The sequence below is a fragment of the Berghia stephanieae genome, chromosome 3, assembly GCF_034508935.2.
Source record: "Berghia stephanieae isolate SIO BIC M18660-M18661 chromosome 3, UCSD_Bste_1.3, whole genome shotgun sequence".
NCBI classification, from domain to species: Eukaryota; Metazoa; Mollusca; class Gastropoda; order Nudibranchia; family Aeolidiidae; genus Berghia; species Berghia stephanieae.
The window spans coordinates 108,488,710-108,508,709 of NC_088362.1; the positions used below are offsets into that span (position 1 = coordinate 108,488,710).

Genomic DNA, 20,000 nt, shown 5'->3' on the forward strand with positions numbered 1-20,000 from the left:
AATTAAAACAGTCCTCTATACGTAATATTATGGGCGAGTTGTCGAGTTCGTAATTGGTTTCATGTACGGTGATATTAATACGTTTTGTGTGTGGTAAGTGGTAAGTGATATTGATTTTTATCGGTATATATCTGAGATAAACTCATAAACCTTATTACTAACTGTGTGTATAGATATAATCTGAGCACGTGTGTTCGAGCCAGGTACTCGAAAAATTATTGTTTCGTTCCGTTGCCAACATTCCAAAGCAGGATATTTATAATTCTCTATCGGTAGTAGGTGTGTAAGATTCGGCCATGAAGGTAAGAATTCTCGTCTTCTATTCTAAAACTGTATCTCATTTATTTAGTTTATCTCTCTCCTTACCGATCATTTTCAGTATTTTCAAAAAAATTGCAAGCTAACCCAGCAGAAAAAAATATTTTCTAAACTCAAACAAAGTCTCTACAAAACAACTTTATGTTCTTATAAATTAAACAAAGATCATTCTTCAAAATTTGTGATGTACAAAATAAATCTGAATAAGAAAAAAATATATATTGTGTCGTAACAAATGTGACGATTTTGTTGTAGGTGGTAAGGAGAGGGTTAAAAGAGCAGTTTTTCCGTAACATAGAACCTACTTATCCGGAATTTATCTCGGTTTCAGTTATGTTAATTTGATAGTCACAATTGTTTGCTTGCTACCCGTTAGATAGGGCGAGTGGTCTATCTTTAAAATGATCGGATGTGCGATATCTGTGCAAAGTTTTTTTAAATTTTGCCTTATCGGCGAAATAGCATAAATTGATAGGGACATTCTACGGGATGCCATGTTCAATGCCTTATCGGCGAAATAACATAAATTGATAGGGACATTCAAAGGGGTGGGCCATGTTCAATGCCTTATCGGCGAAATAACATGAATGGATATGGCCATTTGTTTAGTGTTTTTCCACGGGACGCCATGTTCAATGCCTTATCGGCGAAATAACATTAATGGATATGTACATTTATTTAGTGTTTTTCCACGGGACGCCATGTTCAATGCCTTTTCAATGCTTCATATAATATTGCATGTAACAGGCTATGAGGAACTTAATTTCCAATTTATACACTACAAATTGCCCGTCGTAAGGCTTCCTTTGTGCATTAGCACTCTTAACTTTACCCAATTAATTGTTGTACTCTGGAAATACACGTATTTCACTCCTACTTTATTCTCTCTCTCTCTCTCTCTCTCTCTCTCTCTCTCTCTCTCACTCTCTCTCTTTCTCTCTCTCCCTTTCCCGCGTGCGATATACACAAGACAGTAGTCCATCCAATATCGATATATTTAAATGACCCTCATCTTGGGAATAACTCTCAGAGAGTTTATGCCAAGATAAGGGCAATTAAATCGATCGATTATTTGAAGGACCATTTAACTTTTCTGACCAAAACTTTAGAGTTATTCCCAGGGAGTTCCACGTCTCACCGCTCCCTCAACTTTCTTATCTCTCCCCCCACTGTTCTCCTACAAGTGGCCCGGGGTCTTCCTCTTCTTTTTTTTTCTTTTGGTGTCCAGTGTTCGACTCTTTCCAGTATACGGCAGTTAACTGGTCACCAATTGACCGCCGTACTCTGGAAAGACGCGTATTATTTTTAAAAAACGGGGCAGAAAACTCGTATAAAGAGTCGAGAATCATGTCGGACAAATCAAAAATAAATTACAATTTAATGTCAAAATGACCTTTTTCTACTGATGACGTCATAGCTCAGCTACCAAACGGCGCATAGTGTTAAAACTTATGTCAATAACAACGTGAATAACTTTGCACATGAGGCAAAAACGTTTGATGAAATATTACAATAATAAAAAAAATACTGTATAATTATGATAAGATTTAAATATTCAAAGTTCAGTTGGCCTAAATAACCCTTTGAGTGATATGATATGATATGATATGATATGATATGATATGATATGATATGATATGGTATAATATGATACGATATGATATAAATGTTTAAGGTTACACATACTTTTGTCATTTGAACGTTTCAACTAGCATGCAGATTATGTGAGTATTTTACGTAAACGTAGTATGTTTTTTCTAACCAAAATTATTACAAAGGCATTAATAACGTATAACTCAGTCTACGCACCTACCTCAGCAAAAAAATATAAGAGCGACTGGCGTAGTCCATTTCTCTAGAAGAATGCTGTGGTCCTAATAGTAATTCTTGATTGAATGGGAATTAAGTCCTTGATCTCATAAACCTTATTCTGCCGTCCATTGACTAAACGTCTATCGCTTCATGTTGTCCAAATAACTTTTCCTTCAAATATTAATCGATTAAAATGACCATCAAGTAGTGAAAAAGTCTCAAACATGAGACTTCTTCGTTGAAGTATTAAGCTTGAGACATTTTTTTGGACTAGTTGAGGGTTATTTTAATTGATCTATAATACATTGATGGAAAGTTTCTAGACAGAATATAATAATAAATGTGTTTATTCAGTGGACAGCAAAGTCGGTACTAGATTCACACTGTATAGAAACCAATAGCCATGAATTCTGATCGAGTTGGCGTCATTAGTCAACATTTAGAAGTCAAGCGTGGCATAGTGGTAAAGTCTTTCTCTCGTAATTTGGAGGTAGGTATTGGGGTCGTGTCCTCAGACCCTGATCATGTCACTTTGTTCCCGTTCACGGGATGTTGGTTTTACATTGCCTCATAGTGAGTAAAGACCCTTTTTCATTTCAAGGACTCAACTATGCACCGCTCAGAACAAGACTCAAACCAAGAACCTTCCGATCCGAATACGAGTGTCGTAGGTACCACAAGATCACATAGCCGTAGTTATAATAACATAAGTGAATGAATGAATGAAAACGCTAAGCCGAAATGCTCATTTTTGCAAATAAGCACAGGTCGGGCTGAACAGATCAATTAATAAATACAATAAATTAAATAAATGTAATACACAAATAAAATAAATATACATATTAACCAATATTTAACATAAATAAATGAATAAATAAATTACTAGATGGAAAAGAGGAATAATCGGAAAGTTCTGGTAGCAACTTGGCTATCAAGTTCAGACATAAAATTTATATTTGGAAGTAATCTTTAACATGCCTACACTCAAACCCAGTATTTACTTTTATTACACATCTTTTCATTTTATGGAAATGAAATCTAAAGGAAGTGATGAGAAGTCTGAAAATTCAAAAGGGAGTTTTTAAAATATAGAGCAGTAAAGTTAGGTGCCCCAAACGTAAACAATAACAAGTTGCTAGTGATTTCCGTTAGGGACCGGAATAATTTACGCACAATATAGGTCTCCCAATGTTGTAGTTTGAGTTGTAGGCAATACACTTTCAGTATTGAAAATATGTTTACATAAAATCTAACAGTTGCAGAAATAATAATATAAGGCTAAATTATTATGAAAATCAGGCTCCGAATAATTCTAGTTTTGTTCACAGCAGCGCAATAATTTGCTCTGGTCTAAAAATAGATAGACTGTAACTTTTGATAAATTTTAGAAAATTTTACCTTTTGTTCCATAAAATATCCATATCTAGACATTATTTGATGCATGATCGAGTATTTATGAATATGTGTTTCTTTTGCCACCAAACAGCCAAATTTTAAAGGTTATTTTTTTCTATTATTTACATTGGAACGTGAGCTGTCAAGACAGGAACATGTGGTTTGCCATGTGCTTCTCGACCTTTGTTTACGTTTGGGGCAGCTAACTTTACTGCTCTATAATATTCGATTCTACATATTTAGTAAGCGTCCACAGCTATGTGAATCCCCAACCATGATCCATGAAAGTTTGCATAATGTTTGAGGTGAATCTTCTTGCTCTTTTCCGACTGTTTGCTGTTGGGTGCGAGAATTCAATCAAGGTGGAAACCATATTATTATGTTTGATATCCCACATCGTGGGCGCTCAAATTCAGCTGTGAACGAGAAAGTTGTCAATTCTATCTGACACCTCATTTAAGAAGACCTTCATACTTCTATACACGAACTAGAGAAACTACCAGACTCTCAAATGACTCAATTCACAGAAATGTCAGTTACCATCTTCACATGAAGACTGTAATATGAATGCCCGATTTACTGACAGAATGAACAAAAATGAGAGAATATTTACGACTGAATAGCAAACTCCATTTTAACCCTATGGACCTACGGCAGATATTAGTACAGGGTATGAAACTTAGGAACCCCTTTCGGCGTCCCGCTACATAGCCGCACAGTGTGATGAGAGAATGTTGCCAAGGACTGAACAAGCCCTACCCAGAGCGGGATTGAACTCAGGATCTTCCAATACGAAGGCGAGTGTCATATACCACTCGACCACATAGCCACACACAGACCATAGAACATTGCCAGGTCATTACTTTGTGTGACATTGTTTGGATCAAATATAACTTCTATTTATCTTTTCATACTGCAAATCAGATCTTTATCAAGAATGTTTATGCTTTAACAACACTTGACATTCATAATCTGTAATTTTACGAATTTGTCAATCACCCGATGATTAGATTAACGACCATATTCTGACAAAAAAAGGTATTTTAAATTTCATTTTGGACAGAAAAATTTCACTTCAAATATCGGTCGATTAAAATGACCTTCAACTTGTTCGTTTGCTTCAGATCTCAATCGATTAAAATCACCCACAACCTGTCAAATAGTATCAAACCTGAGACTTCACTCAGTTTTGAGACATTTTGACAAGTTGGAAAGTCATATAGTCAGAATTGAGACTTTTTGACAAGTTGAGGGTCATTTAGTTTTAGTATCAAATTTGATACATTTTCACAAGTTGACTATCATTTAGTATTATAATATTTGAGATATTTTGACAGTTAACTGTCATTTATTAGTTTCAGATTTGAGACATTTTGAGATGTTGAGGGTCTTTTAAATCGATCCATATTTAGAGTAACAGTTTTCAGACCAAGATGAAAAAAAGATTGCTTTGTCAGAGTGCGGAAGGTCACGTGTTTTCTATGAGCTTCGGAAGGTATAGCATTGTGTCATGTAACAAAACCAAGAGATATTGAGCGCAAGGATGGCATTGATTGGAAAAGCTCTAGGTCCAGCGTTTTGTCCTGGAGTTGTTTCCGATTGTCTTTACATACATACCCAATAGAATCCGATGTCTTGACTTCATAATAAAAATTATTATAAAATACATCCTTTTGGGATCTACTCGTACATTTAGAATAATCTGGAATGTCATAAATTGTGTCATAATCATACCCGAACATGTCCTCATAATTGTTTATCAGTGCTGACACACAGTGCTGACACACAGTCCTGACGATGGCTGAAAAAGGCCTGAAACATCGATGTAGACTGACTCCAACAGTGTGGTAAATATTAAAATAGTATATATCATATAGATAGATAAATAGACAGATAGAGATAATTAAGAGAGAGTGAGAGAGAAAGAGAGGGAAAGAGAGCGAGCGGGAGAGAGAGAGAGAGAGAGAGAGAGAGAGAGAGAGAGAGAGAGACAAGGGGGGGGGGGGCACTAATAATTTCTAACAACTATACATAAACATTTACGCGGCAGCAACTGATAAACCCATATGCTGCCATAACTTTGTACCCATTGAATTTTCCGTTTATCTCTCTTAGGGGCTTTCTACTCCTAATCCTGGTGATTTACGAAATTGGGACTATATTTATATTATCATATTATATCTATGATTGATGAGGGATTTCTTCCAAGCCGCATTGGATAATAAGAGCGTAATATGCGAATGTATATTATTATCACATAGGGATCTGTGGGTTTTTTCATCATCAATATTTTATGCCATATTTATATCAGAGTAAGCTGTTCAAATACGATTTTTGGCCAGGAAATTTTAACTTCTCATTAATCATTGATTAACCGGTTAACTGTCATACTCAGTATGACAGTGTATTTAAGAATTTGGTCAGAAAATTCGTCCTTAAAATATCAATCGATTTAAATGACCTTTGTCTTGGCAAAAACTCTAAAACCAAAGTCCCAGGTTTGAGGGTTTTTACCAAAATGTGGGTCATTTAAATCGATCGATATTTGTAGGACGAGTTTTAGGGCGAATTATTTAAATACCGTTTATATTCTAGAGTAAGGCAGCAAACTTGTTACAGCGATCAACTTTCCAAAAATTCTTAAACCGGTAAATGTTCGTCCAAAAAAATATCCATAAACTTGGGACTCCTGAGAAGTCAAAGAAGTCTCGGATTTAATACAGTATAACGAGTTGGGGATTTTTAATCGATCAGTCGGATGAGTAACAATTATTCTGGCCAATTTTTAGAAAGTCGTTTTACCAGTGCCCGGCAATCAAAGTGACCTTCAAGGAAAGATTAATTCGTATTGCAAGCAAGTAGTGACATCACTTTCATTAAATGTGATTAATCTGTTACAATGACATTTTGATGTGAGTTTTGTGTAACGTGTGAAAATTAAATTTGAGATTTAACCAGTTAACTGTCGTACTCTGGGAAGACACGTCCTAGGTTTGAAAGATTTTAGCAGGGCGAGGGTCACTTAAATCGATCGATGTGTGAAGGGTGAGTTTTCTGGCCACATCATAAAATAAGCGTCTTGTAAACTGGTTGAAGAGCTGGTTTTTACTAATTTCATTGTTATAATAGGAGTGATTCTATCTTTTAGAGGTATAGTGTATTTTATATGTAACCTAAACATCACCGTGAAATGTAAAATGCGGTTCTATTTATGAATTGTCAGTGAGATTCAGTGCTTTCATTGAGAAGAGTGGAGGGTGTTTTTAGGTTTTTTGTCCGCTGGAAAACTTTGATATTTGTGACAGTGCATGGCATAATCAGTCGGAGGGTGAAAATTTTGGATTTGCACTTTTTTCATTTTCTGGAAGAATATGCCCCCAGGGCATTTTAATCCCTATTTGAAGTAAATCGGGTGATTGTCATGAAGTTATGGTCAGATGTATGGGAAAGGTGTCAAGCAACTTTTCTCAAATTTTATACCTTTTCAACTTGACTAGCTGTAAAAAATATTTAGAACAGAAATTAAGCTTTGATATTTCCCAAAGGTGTACAAAAAGGGTTGATTTAATCATTTATGACAAGAATTCACTTTTTATATAAAAATTGACCTTCTAACTAAACTTGGCAGTATCTCAGTTCAAACCTTTTCACCACCCGACTAATTATGTCATTCATTGTAACATTTAGTCATTGTGATTTGTTTTCATATTAAACTTCATTTCCTTCGATTAGTTGATGGTCTCAATGGTGCAATTGATAAAGCACTCGCTTCACGCGTAAAGCGACGACATCGATCACGGCTGAAGGTGAGATTTTTCTCCTGATCTCCTGTCCACCCAACAGGGATTGGGTAGCTGTGTCTGTAAAATATGTCGAGAAGAAAGTAATTAGGGATAGACTTGGTTTGTCCTATTCAAAGAGTAGAAAGCAATTGGATTCAATAGTCTGAGTCACGTCGCCCAGCAACGGCGGCCATCACGGTTCTAAACAAAGTAAATCTGTACTTTTTATTCTTCATGCTGGCTAGAACTTATCATATGTCTTGTGATCAGAATGTGTAAAAGTCAAAGCATGATTGGTTATATGTTTTTTTTCGTCTGGATATGCTTTTATGCTCGTCGGAGAAATATTTCATAAGGGCGTCCGCCATTGTTCCGATAGTTTAGAGCCAGTTACTAAGTTACCATGCATCATAAGGAGGGAAGTGACGTTACAACTGTTGAAGCGTATTGATATTTATTGCCCATTTCATGCTAGAGAAACCAGCTAAACTCTGGTTCCGTGGGCCTAACAGCATCTGAAGGATCATTTTTTTCTTCAATTAGTTCATCAGAATCTCATAAAACAAATTTGACGCGTTTGTGGCTTTGTGGTTAAATGCCATGCATGACAATCAGCGACCTGTATGTCCCGGGTTCGTGTCCCGTTGTGAACGGCGCAAATTTTGATTTCTTGGAAAAGACTCTTCATTCATTCATGTTCACTTATCCCCATACTGAGATGTTACCTGGACTTAAAACCGTTGTCTTGTTTATTGTTTTCTTGTTTCGTTTTGTTTTGTTTTTTTTTACGGAAAAGAATTTCATGATCACTTTGCAGGTGTAATGTCTGGTCCTACATATTCAGTCTTGCTGTTGGCTTGGGACCCCTTATAAAGCGATTTTTGCACATTATGATCATATATGAAAGCTCACGTGTTTTAAGGTCGTTTATTTAAATAATTTCCCCAGTTAAATGGCGGACCGGAAACCTGGCCGAGCGGATAGTTGGAGGTGGGTTATCCTGCCTGCCGGCTTCTTCAACATGTTAGTGTTGGTCAGTATCAACTACAACTGTGGTGTTATAAACGAAGCTTTGATAGAAACATTTGAAGTCAACACCGTGGAGGCATCTTGGCTGATGTCCTATTACTGCTCGTTATTTGCCATCGCTAGTAAGTCATAACCCGGATATTTCGTTTTTATGAGGTTTTTTTTTTTCTGTTTATCAAAATAATGTTTAAAAAAAGATAAAAGCCCTATGTTAATATCTTTAAGAAATTATTTAATTTTGGTCCAGCTTGTAAAAAGACATTGGTAACTCCTGCTTTAATTGACACTTTCAAGTCATACCAGCACCCGGGAAAAAAAGAAGAAAAATGGTTGTGAATCTTCTATTTAAAAAAATAAATAGAAAAATAATAAAATTCCTTTTATTCATCCCATAGGGGAAATTTGTTTCTTGGGTCTATTCCAAGGGAAGACTGAAATAACCCGGGCGTCACCCGCAGTGCAGTGCCGCAATTTGACCTAGCGCGAGGTGACTTACTCAAGGTCACACTGCGCTGCGGCGGGCGATCGAACTCGGTACCTTTCGGGCACGATGCGAAGACCATAGCACCAAGCCACGCAGCCCCTATATATGTACATTGTCCTTATATCAATGAAAATTAATTCTTTGTTTTGCAGTGCAATAAGATGTTGGTCAAACGCATTGTGACAATGCATCTAGAGCAAGTCCTAAACATATTGGATTTAAAAACCGTTTTGACAAGTAGAGGGCCATTTTTAATCTGGCACAGAGTAAAAGTTTTCTACCAAAATGAAAAAAAAATCTGGGTTTATTTTTCATTGTGTGGCAATTTATTGCGTTATCAATAGAATAATGGACTTACAGCGATTCAGGCACATATTTGCAGGTCTGATAACCCAATTCCTTATGGGCTCATTGTTGTAATGGCAATCTCAAAAACTGACGCAAAATGATATTGTCCATAAGAAGGTCCGGATATCAGACCTGTATAGATAGTATGCAGATGACGTCACTCAGGCCTTTGTTATTGTTTTTGCCATCCGCGTTGTGAGTTGTTCTCACTAAACTGTATTCTTCTTCTTCTAGGTTCCATGCCTGGTCCAGGCTTCGGATACTGCATGAATTATCTCTCTCCATTCCTCCCTGTCTCTTGCCTTTTCAAACAGCTCTTGGATTGTTAGGCTGGTGAAGCCCTTCAGTTGGTCTATGAGTGTTTTTCTTTGTCTCCCCCGGGCGCGTTTACCAGGTATTTTTCCACAACTTGCCAGGTATTCATTCTTATCTTTCCTTACTATGTGTCCGAAAAAGGATAGTTGTCGATCCACTATTAAGGGCATTAGTTTCCTTTGTTGGTATGTTTGTTTTAGCACTTCTTCGTTCGTTTTGTGTGCAGTATACGATATTCTCTGCATCCTTCTCAAGCACCACATTTCAAAAGCTTCAATGTTCTTTTGTGTTTCTGCATTTGTAGTCCAGCTTTCGCATCCGTATAACAAGATTGGCCACACGTAGCACTTCAAGACTCGGAATCTAATCCCGAACGACATCTGTTTGTTTTTCAAAATGTTTCCCAGGTCCATGAAGGCCTGTTTGGCTTGAGTTATTCTTGCTCGTATGTCTCGGTTACATCTTCCATCTGTTGTCACTATTGAACCTAGGTATTTAAAACTTTCTACGTTGGTAAGTTGCTCGCCGTGAATCGTTATATTGCAGGTGTTGTTGTTTTCGGGGTTTTTCTGTATTACCATGCATTCCGTTTTGGTGATATTCACTTCCATTCCCTTGGCTTCACTATCTACTACCACTTTGTCAACAATCTTTTGAAGTTGGATTTCTGATGTTGCAATGAGTACCGTATCGTCTGCGTATCTTATATTATTTATGTTGTGACCTCCCACTTTTATTCCCTCCATATTATTTATGCCCCTCATGACTGTTTCTTGGTATAGATTAAACAGATCTGGTGAGGCAACACACCCTTGACGGACTCCTTTCTTAATAGGAATGGAATTTCCTGTAGAGTTTCCGATTTTGATAGATGCCTGCTGGGTGTAGTATAATGTTTGCATGAGTCTGAGGTCTTTCTCATCAGCGCCAATGGAGTGCAGTTGTTTTAGTATTTCTTCGTGGCGTACTCTATCAAAAGCTTTTTTGTAGTCGACAAAACAGAGGTATAGTGGGGTCTGAACCTGTATAGCTCTTTCACTTAAAACACGGAGGAGGTATATTGCGTTCCTTGTCCCTCTGTCAGGTTGGAATCCATATTGTTCTTCTGCGATTTCGGGGTTAATCTTATTCCTTAGCCTGTTGATAATTATACGCAACAGTATTTTGTTGATGTGGCTTATTAAACTTATAGTTCTAAAATTTTCGCATCTGACTGCACCTGCTTTCTTTGGTATTGCTATGAAAATAGAGTTACAGAGATCTTCTGGAATTTTCCCAGTATTGTATATATTGTTGAATAATATGTGAAGTTCATCAATTGCTAGATCTCCTAGGCTTTTTAATACCTCTACAGATATTTCATCAGGGCCTGTTGCTTTACCATCCCTCATTCGTTCCATGGCATGTTCAATTTCACTTTTGGTGATGTTTGGTCCGCTTAATGGTTCTTTGAATTTCAGTGGTGGTTCATTTCTATTTGGATCATTGTACAGTTCGCCTAAACTGTATTAACCAGACTATAAACGTTCATGGTTACACAGTTTGTGTGTTGGTCCGTTATACTTCCGGATGGCAATGTTGTGAACTCCTTGGCCAAGCGCATTCTATCTATAAATGTACGCGTCGACTTAAACCGATTCGGGCTCACGAGAACTGGCAAACCGAATAATGAAAATCAATCGAGTACCGAGTGCAGATTTGAGTCGTTCGTTCTTTCGTTATGAGCGTAAAAGGAACCACCCACCCACTTCCACTCACTCAACCCTAACACCGACTATATCCGTAGTAATCGAGTACCGATTGCAGATTTGAGTCGTTCGTTCGTTCGTTATGAGCGTAAAAGGAACCACCCACCCACTTCCACTCACTCAACCCTAACACCGACTATATCCGTAGTAATCGAGTACCGAGTGCAGATTTGAGTCGTTCGTTCTTTCGTTATGAGCGTAAAAGGAACCACCCACCCACTTCCACTCACTCAACCCTAACACCGACTATATCCGTAGTAATCGAGTACCGAGTGCAGATTTGAGTCGTTCGTTCGTTCGTTATGAGCGTAAAAGGAACCACCCACCCACTTCCACTCACTCAACCCTAACACCGACTATATCCGTAGTAATCGAGTACCGAGTGCAGATTTGAGTCGTTCGTTCGTTCGTTATGAGCGTAAAAGGAACCACCCACCCACTTCCACTCACTCAACCCTAACACCGACTATATCCGTAGTAATCGAGTACCGAGTGCAGATTTGAGTCGTTCGTTCGTTCGTTATGAGCGTAAAAGGAACCACCCACCCACTTCCACTCACTCAACCCTAACACCGACTATATCCGTAGTAATCGAGTACCGAGTGCAGATTTGAGTCGTTCGTTCGTTCGTTATGAGCGTAAAAGGAACCACCCACCCACTTCCACTCACTCAACCCTAACACCGACTATATCCGTAGTAATCGAGTACCGAGTGCAGATTTGAGTCGTTCGTTCGTTCGTTATGAGCTTAAAAGGAACCACCCACCCACTTCCACTCACTCAACCCTAACACCGACTATATCCGTAGTATACCCGGGGTTACTTTTACCCCATGCCTATTTATTACATTTTTCTAAGACAAATTATAGGCCTAGTATCAAAGCTAATGTTCTTAATTTGTACATGTCAATGGTAGTTGAATACAATTCTCTATGCACATGCTCATTTTTAATACATTTTTATGTAGGATTGAGTGGGTTAATCCAGGATATTAAAAATATATTTTGCCCATTTTTGTCAATAACGTTCTTAATCGGTCAGGATCTGGAAAAAATGTCTGTGAAACACTAAAGAATGCAGACAGAAAAGTACATGGAAGCAAAACATCTCAAAAAATGGGTGTGAAACACTAAAGAAAGCAGACAGAAAAGTACATGGAAACAAAACATCTCAAAAAATGGGTGTGAAACACTAAAGAAAGCAGACAGAAAAGTACATGGAAACAAAACATCTCAAAAAATGGGTGTGAAACACTAAAGAAAGCAGACAGAAAAGTACATGGAAACAAAACATCTCAAAAAATGGGTGTGAAACACTTAAGAAAGCAGACAGAAAAGTACATGGAAACAAGACATCTCAAAAAATGGGTGTGAAACAATAAAGAAAGCAGACAGAAAAGTACATGGAAACAAAACATCTCAAAAAATGGGTGTGAAACACTAAAGAAAGCAGACAGAAAAGTACATGGAAACAAAACATCTCAAAAAATGGGTGTGAAACACTAAAGAAAGCAGACAGAAAAGTACATGGAATAAAACATCTCAAAAAATGGGTGTGAAACACAAAAAAGCAGACAGAAAAGTACATGAAAAAAAAAAAATTTCGAAAAATGGGTGTGAAACACAAAAGAAAGCAGACAGAAAAGTACATGGAAAAAAACCATCTCAAAAAATGGGTGTGAAACACTAAAGAAAGCAGACAGAAAAGTACATGGAAAAAAACCATCTCAAAAAATGGGTGTGAAACACTAAAGAAAGCAGACAGAAAAGTACATGGAAAAAAAACATCTCAAAAAATGGGTGTGAAACACTAAAGAAAGCAGACAGAAAAGTACATGGAATGAACGATCTTAAAAAATGGATGTGAAACACTAAAGAAAGCAGACAGAAAAGTACATCGAAAAAAAAAACATCTAGAAAAATGGGTGTGAAATACTAAAGAAAGCAGACAGAAAAGTACATGAAAAACCATCTCAAAAAATGTGTGTGAAACACAAAAAAGCGGACAGAAAAGTACATGAAATAAAAAATTCGAAAAATGGGTGTGAAATACTAAAGAAAGCAGACAGAAAAGTACATGAAAAACCATCTCAAAAAATGTGTGTGAAACACTAAAGAAAGCGGACAGAAAATTACATGGAAATTAAAACATCTAGAAAAATGGGTGTGAAATACTAAAGAAAGCAGACAGAAAAGTACATGAAAAACCATCTCAAAAAATGTGTGTGAAACACTAAAGAAAGCAGACAGAAAAGTACATGGAATAAACCATCTCAAAAAATGGGTGTGAAACTCTAAAGAAAGCAGGCAGAAAAGTACATGGAATAAACCATTTCAAAAAATGGGTGTGAAACACTAAAGAAAGCAGACAGAAAAGTACATGGAAAAAAACATCTCAAAAAATGGGTGTGAAACACTAAAGAAAGCAGACAGAAAAGTACATGGAAAAAAAAACATCTCAAAAAATGGGTGTGAAACACTAAAGAAAGCAGACAGAAAAGTACATGGAAAAACCATCTAAAAAAATGGGTGTGAAACACTAAAGAAAGCCAGACGAAACAGTTAATGGGAAAAAAAAAAAAAAACATCTCAAAAAAATGGGTGTGAAACACTAAAGAAAGCAGACAGAAAAGTACATGGAATAAACCATCTCAAAAAATGGTTGAAACATAAAGAAAGCAGACAGAAAAGTACATGGAATAAACCATCTAAAAAAATGGGTTTGAAACAATAAAGAAAGCAGACAGAAAAGTACATGGAATAAACCATCTCAAAAATGGATGTGAAACACTAAAGAAAGCAGACAAAAAAGTACATGGAATAAACCATCTAAAAAATGGGTGTGAAACACTAAAGAAAGCAGACAGAAAAGTACATGGAAAAAAACCATCTCAAAAAATGGGTGTGAAACACTAAAGAAAGCAGACAGAAGAGTACATGGAATAAACCATCTAAAAAAATGGGTGTGAAACACTAAAGAAAGCATACAAAATAGTACAGGGAAAAAACCATCTCAAAAAATGGGTGTGAAACACTAAAGAAAGCAGACAGAAGAGTACATGGAAAAAAAAATCTCAAAAAATGGGTGTGAAACACTAAAGAAAGCAGACAGAAGATTACATGGAGTAAACCATCTCAAAAAATGGGTGTGAAACACTAAAGAAAGCAAACCGAAAAGTACATGGAAAAAAAACATCTCAAAAAATGGGTGTGAAACACTAAAGAAAGCAGACAGAAGAGTACATGGAATAAACCATCTCAAAAAATTGGTTCTGAAACAATAAAGAAACCAGACAGAAAAGTACATGGAATAAACCATCTCAAAAAATTGGTTCTGAAACAATAAAGAAAGCAGACAGAAAAGTACATGGAATAAACCATCTCAAAAATGGATGTGAAACACTAAAGAAAGCAGACAAAAAAGTACATGGAATAAACCATCTCAAAAAATGGGTGTGAAACACTAAAAAAAGCAGACAGAAGAGTACATGGAAAAAACCATCTCAACAAATGGGTGTGAAACACTAAAGAAAGCAGACAGAAAAGTACATGGAATAAACCATCTCAAAAAATGGGTGTGAAACACTAAAGAAAGCAGACAGAAGAGTACATGGAATAAACCATCTCAAAAGATCAGCCCGATTCGACTGGGGATTGAAAAAATAATGATCTCTTGGATTAGAGCTTTACGTTAAAATAAAACATAGCAATTTTGGTATCTACGACACGCGTAGAATAGGGCTTTGTTATCGTTGCTGTCGTGAAATTACGTTTTGGTATCCAAACCTAGCCAATAACTCGTTAAGTCGTTTTACGTCCCACAATCCTCAGAAGCTGCTTTTACTATCCTGCAACTAAAATAGTTGTGCCACCTTATGATTCAATACATAACTTTTTCATAACCAGTCCTACGGAGAGCTGGTTACATACACACGTCCAAGGATTTTGGAACCGCAAAAGTAGAAGGTGTGACGTCATGGCTTTTCTTCTCTATTAACAGGTCCATTGGCCAGTGCCGTCATCCTTCTGACGGACTGCCGAACGTGTGTGTGTATCGCCGGACTATTGGGACTGGTTGGGTTTGCAAGCAGTTTTCTGGTTGTTTCCATGCCCGTTCTATACATCACACTCGGATTAACAGGTATTTATTGTATTTCTCAATAGGGAATGAGATTAGCGGAAGAGTAGCGTCCCTTGATTGGACGTCACCCATAGTCTGTGACGTCACCGGCGGAAAAGTTATTAGAGTCTCTCGTCCTCGCTTCCGATGAAAGCGGCTTGAGACACTTCAAAACCAAATTGACGTTCTCTCTGTAAGGTGACGTCCAATCAAGGGACGCTACTCTTCCGCTAATCTCATTCCCTATAAGTTGTAGCCAATCAACTTTTTAATTCAATCGATGATGATTCAATTATATGGGATAACGGGTGAAAAAGAAAGGGGGGGGGGGGAGGGGCGAGATGATGTAGTGGACATGACATTTCGTTAACATTCTGAGGACCGGTTTCCAACCCATTGTCGGCATATAAACATCAGTGACCAAGAAATTCATCACGTTTACTGTGCTGCATTGTGGCTGACGCATTGGATCCTTATCGTGAGTGATTTGAAAAAAAAAACAACATATCTTGGGTCGAAGGTTAGAGTATGGTGAATTTTAAATAAAGACATCAAACACTTTGTAGCTTCCGGTTTAAGACTTTTGACAAGTTGAGGAGGAACAGTTAAATTATATATTCGAACTAAACGCTTGTTGGCTATTATTGTTTTTAAAAAAAATGCTTTGTCAGCATATTGCAGCATAACCAAATAGTGCATCGGAGGTGCTTCCATGCAACAATTGGATTCAGTAGTCTGATGTCACGCCGCCCGGCAGCGGCGGCCATCTTGGTTCTAAACAAAGAAAATCATTACTTTTTATTCTTCATGCTGGCTAGAACTTTTCATATGCCTTGTGATCAGAATGTGTAAAACTCAAAACAAGATCAAATTTATGGGTTTTTTTTCCTCTGGATACGCTTTTATGCTCGCCGGAGAAATATTTCATACGGGCGTCAGTCATTGTTCCGATAGTTTAGAGCCAGTGTTACTAAGTTACCATGCGTCATTAGGAAGGATGTGACGTTACGGCTGTTGAAGAGTATTACCTAATGGAAGACAGAACAGAACTATTTGCCACATCCATTTCATTTCACAGGTGTGGCTATGTCTCTTGGCCAGTCTGGCAGTGTGCTGTCTTTGTCCTATTACTTCCCGGATAATCTCCCAATGGTCCACGGAGTGTGTCTGGCTGGCTCCGGCATGGGGTCGTTTATACACCCTGTGTTGTCACAGGTATTCATTGGTAAGATTAGATTATTCTTCATTGATATACAAAAATAGTGGTTCTGATTGTCATAATTTTTTTTAAATGAGCTTTTATATAGCGTAATATCCACTAACTGTGCTCAAAGCCCTTTACAAGGGGTCCTCGTCAACAGCAACATTTAGCATGTAGGACGGGACATAATGCCTGTTAGGCGATATTACAATTTTTAGGACAAAGACAACGCTGTGAACGGCCAGGTACTCATTTTACACCTGAATACGGTGAGAGAATGTGAGTAAAGAGCCTTTTCCAAGGACTCAAATATGCGCCGAGCTCGAGGCTCGAACCCAGGACCTTCCGATCCGAAAGCGAGTGTCATAGCACTAGACCACATAGACGCACATAAGTGCGACTATCGGATGAATTACTTAAATAAAACTTTTGTAATGATGAGATTGCAACACCATTATGTGCAGACTCAAACACCTTAGTCACCTTCAGTACACGGTTACCTGTTAAATCAGCTTCCAGATTTTTGAACATTCGTCGCCATGATCTGGCACAGGGACATAAAATTACGATTAACTTTTTTGCGCAAGAGGAAATGTTAGAATTCGATTGATGGATAGACAGATAAACAATTATAGATCTGAATTAATAATATTAATAAGTGAATAAATGGATATATACAGACTTATAGATGGTTAAATAAAATAAATAGAAAAATATAAACGAAAAGAGAGAGAGAAAATAGATAAGAGAGCAAAGAGAGGGAGAGAGAGAGAGAGAGAGAGAGAGAGAGAGAGAGAGAGAGAGGTATTGGTAGCATTGAGAGATAGAAAGAAACAAAGAGAGAGAGCGAGCGCGAGATAGATAGATAGATAGATATATAGATAGATAGAGAGAGAGAGAGAGAGAGAGAGAGAGAGAGAGAGAGAGAGAGAGAGAGAGGGAGATAGCGTCTGTGTGTGTGTGAGAGAGAGAGAGGGGGGGGAGAGAAAGAGAGGGAGGGGGGGGGGGAGAAAGAGAGAGAGAGAGAGAGGGAGTGGATATTGGTAGCAATGAGACAAAAAAGCATGTTGTTTTGTAATAAAATCGCAGAAAAACCTACACACATTTTTTTTCACAACTACTCCCACAGATAACTTAGGTTTTTACGGAACCATGTTGATGCTCGCAGCTGTATCCTTTCACGCCACGCTCTGCGGGATGTTGCTTCGTCCAAATTCTCTAGAGATGAAATCCAAACACTTTCTTGTCAATCCTGGAGAGAGCAGGTGGAAGGTGAGATATATTAACACCCAGGTCCTTTCGACAAGCCCCGTTGTTCAAGGCAGATCGTCAGACTCAGAACGTAGCCTTCGTGAACTCATAGCCTAATACTGAACAAAAAAAAAATGTCAAAATACAAGACCACGGTCATCAAATGAAAACAAATCTTTAGTTGTATTCAAAAGTTCAACCAATGGGATTATTTTGTTCCCTGGAGCACTACTAACGACAACTCAATGAGCGGTGCACTAACCTAAAATTTACATCCTGGTGTTAGTATATTAACTAACGAATGCTAAGCTCAGAGGCATACGGGTTCGTGTTAACCCCTCATTATATTGGATTTTTTCTAGCCTTCCTGACCATTCAACAGGGAACATGTGAAGTTAAAAGATAATCAATAGCGGTCCGGATCGCTGGCTCTGTGACAATGAACTTTCCTTCAAGCTAAGAGACCGGTATCGATCGAGTTTATAGTTGGGTTTTTTTTTATCCCACCTCTCCAGCCATCAGTGGTTGAGTTAGTAGGTTTAATAAATCTGATGAAAAGTACTTTGCTATAGATACGTGTCCTATTCAGAGGGTAGCAAACAACTGGCATTGTCTGTTTAATGCTACAGAAACCGGGATGAACTCCGTCTATACACTTAAAGGACGCTTCGTGTTTAGAAGCCTTGGACTGTTAAAAGTATTGATTAGAGATCATTACAACAGCTTCCAATCAATCAATAACTAAAATGTAGTAAGTATTGTTTAGGGCTCAAAATCATGTCAACAAACTAACTAAAATCAGTATTATTAATTATATAAATTATCAATATTAATAATAATATTATCAATTATAAAGACTGGGGAATTGGTCCTAATTAAAGTTATCGCTTGACAATCTGTTGTAAGAAATTGTTTTGCTAGGGAACGTATTATCATCCATTGCGCCTTATTTTATGGAATGGAATAGAAAAGCCTCTTAATGCGCATGAATGTCGCATTCGTTTTGGTAGTTGTCAAATGATAAGTCCATTTAAGAGAGCATCACATTTTCGTAAGTTTCAAATAAATGTCCATACAAATTATTTCACTTGAACACAGATAATGTGGGCAAAGAAATATCGAAAGATGTAAGACATGCTGATTCATTTAAATTAAAAAAAAACACAATCAACATAATTTAGTTAAACAAAAACTACCGCGCTACGGATGTCGGAAAGGTTTTAATTAATTAAGATATTTATAGAAAAATAACAACCGCGTCTTTATAAATATCATCAACTCCAGATTGTCCGATCTAAGATCATTCCGCCAGCGGATATCTTCAAAATCCCAGCCTTTGTGGTCCTCATACCGACTGTGGCCCTTCACTCGGTTGCATTCCAAAGTATGATTGTTATTCTTCCAAGTTACATGAAAAGCTATATCGGTGGGTGTGTTTTCATCTCGTATTTTTAAAATCACTTTGTAATGTATCTCAATTGATATTTTCTAACTCCCTTGCTTTCGTGCGCATGATAGTTTGGTGGGGTTTTTTTTTACCGTGGAGGAAGGAAAAAAGTTTATAACTTTAAGTCAGAGATATAAAATAGTGATAATATAATTTGATTAATGGCATTTATAAAGTGCTTTAATCTGTAAGTGGTTTTCGGTAACAGTAATATGCCAAAATGTATTTAAAACAAATCACAAAGCAAAACAAATCACGATGTCTATTGTTACTATGTGATGCCCAACTCATGTAGAAGAGAATAATGAAGGATATATTTACCAACTCAATTCGTGGCTGGGACCTCTATCTTGATGTGTTGACTGATTGACTGATTAATATATCTAATGTTAGATTAATTGACCAATTGATAATGATGATATTATTTGGTGTCGAATTGCCACAATGGAACAAATTGAAAACGAAATGCATTTATTTATGTTGTGTATATCGCACGCGTGAAAGAAAGAGAGGAAGAGAGAGAGAGAGATAGAGAGAGAGAGAGAGAGTGAGTGAGAGAGAGAGAGAGTGAGTGAGAGAGAGAGAGAGAGAGAGAGAATAAGGAGGAGTGAAATATCTGTTCAATGTTATAAGTTATCATATAACGTTATAACAAGTGTAACTTAATGACAAATTGCCATATTTATGGACTATAAATGTCTGAAATAAATAACAATAAAATGTCGGTACGTTTTACTATAGTTATTAAATG

General features: G+C 37.2%; 1 protein-coding gene across 1 annotated transcript in view; it reads left to right on the plus strand.

Annotated features, from left to right (window-relative positions):
- Positions 1 to 8,255: 8,255 nt before the first annotated feature.
- LOC144969428 (monocarboxylate transporter 12-like) overlaps positions 8,256 to 20,000 on the plus strand; it is a gene marked incomplete at its 5' end in the record, with an annotated part of 21,785 nt that continues 10,040 nt past the window's right edge. Inside the window, 5 exon segments of the mRNA XM_078908539.1 lie at positions 8,256 to 8,458; positions 15,231 to 15,371; positions 16,429 to 16,575; positions 17,681 to 17,823; positions 19,087 to 19,228. Coding sequence (XP_078764665.1) covers positions 8,260 to 8,458; positions 15,231 to 15,371; positions 16,429 to 16,575; positions 17,681 to 17,823; positions 19,087 to 19,228 — 772 coding nt within the window.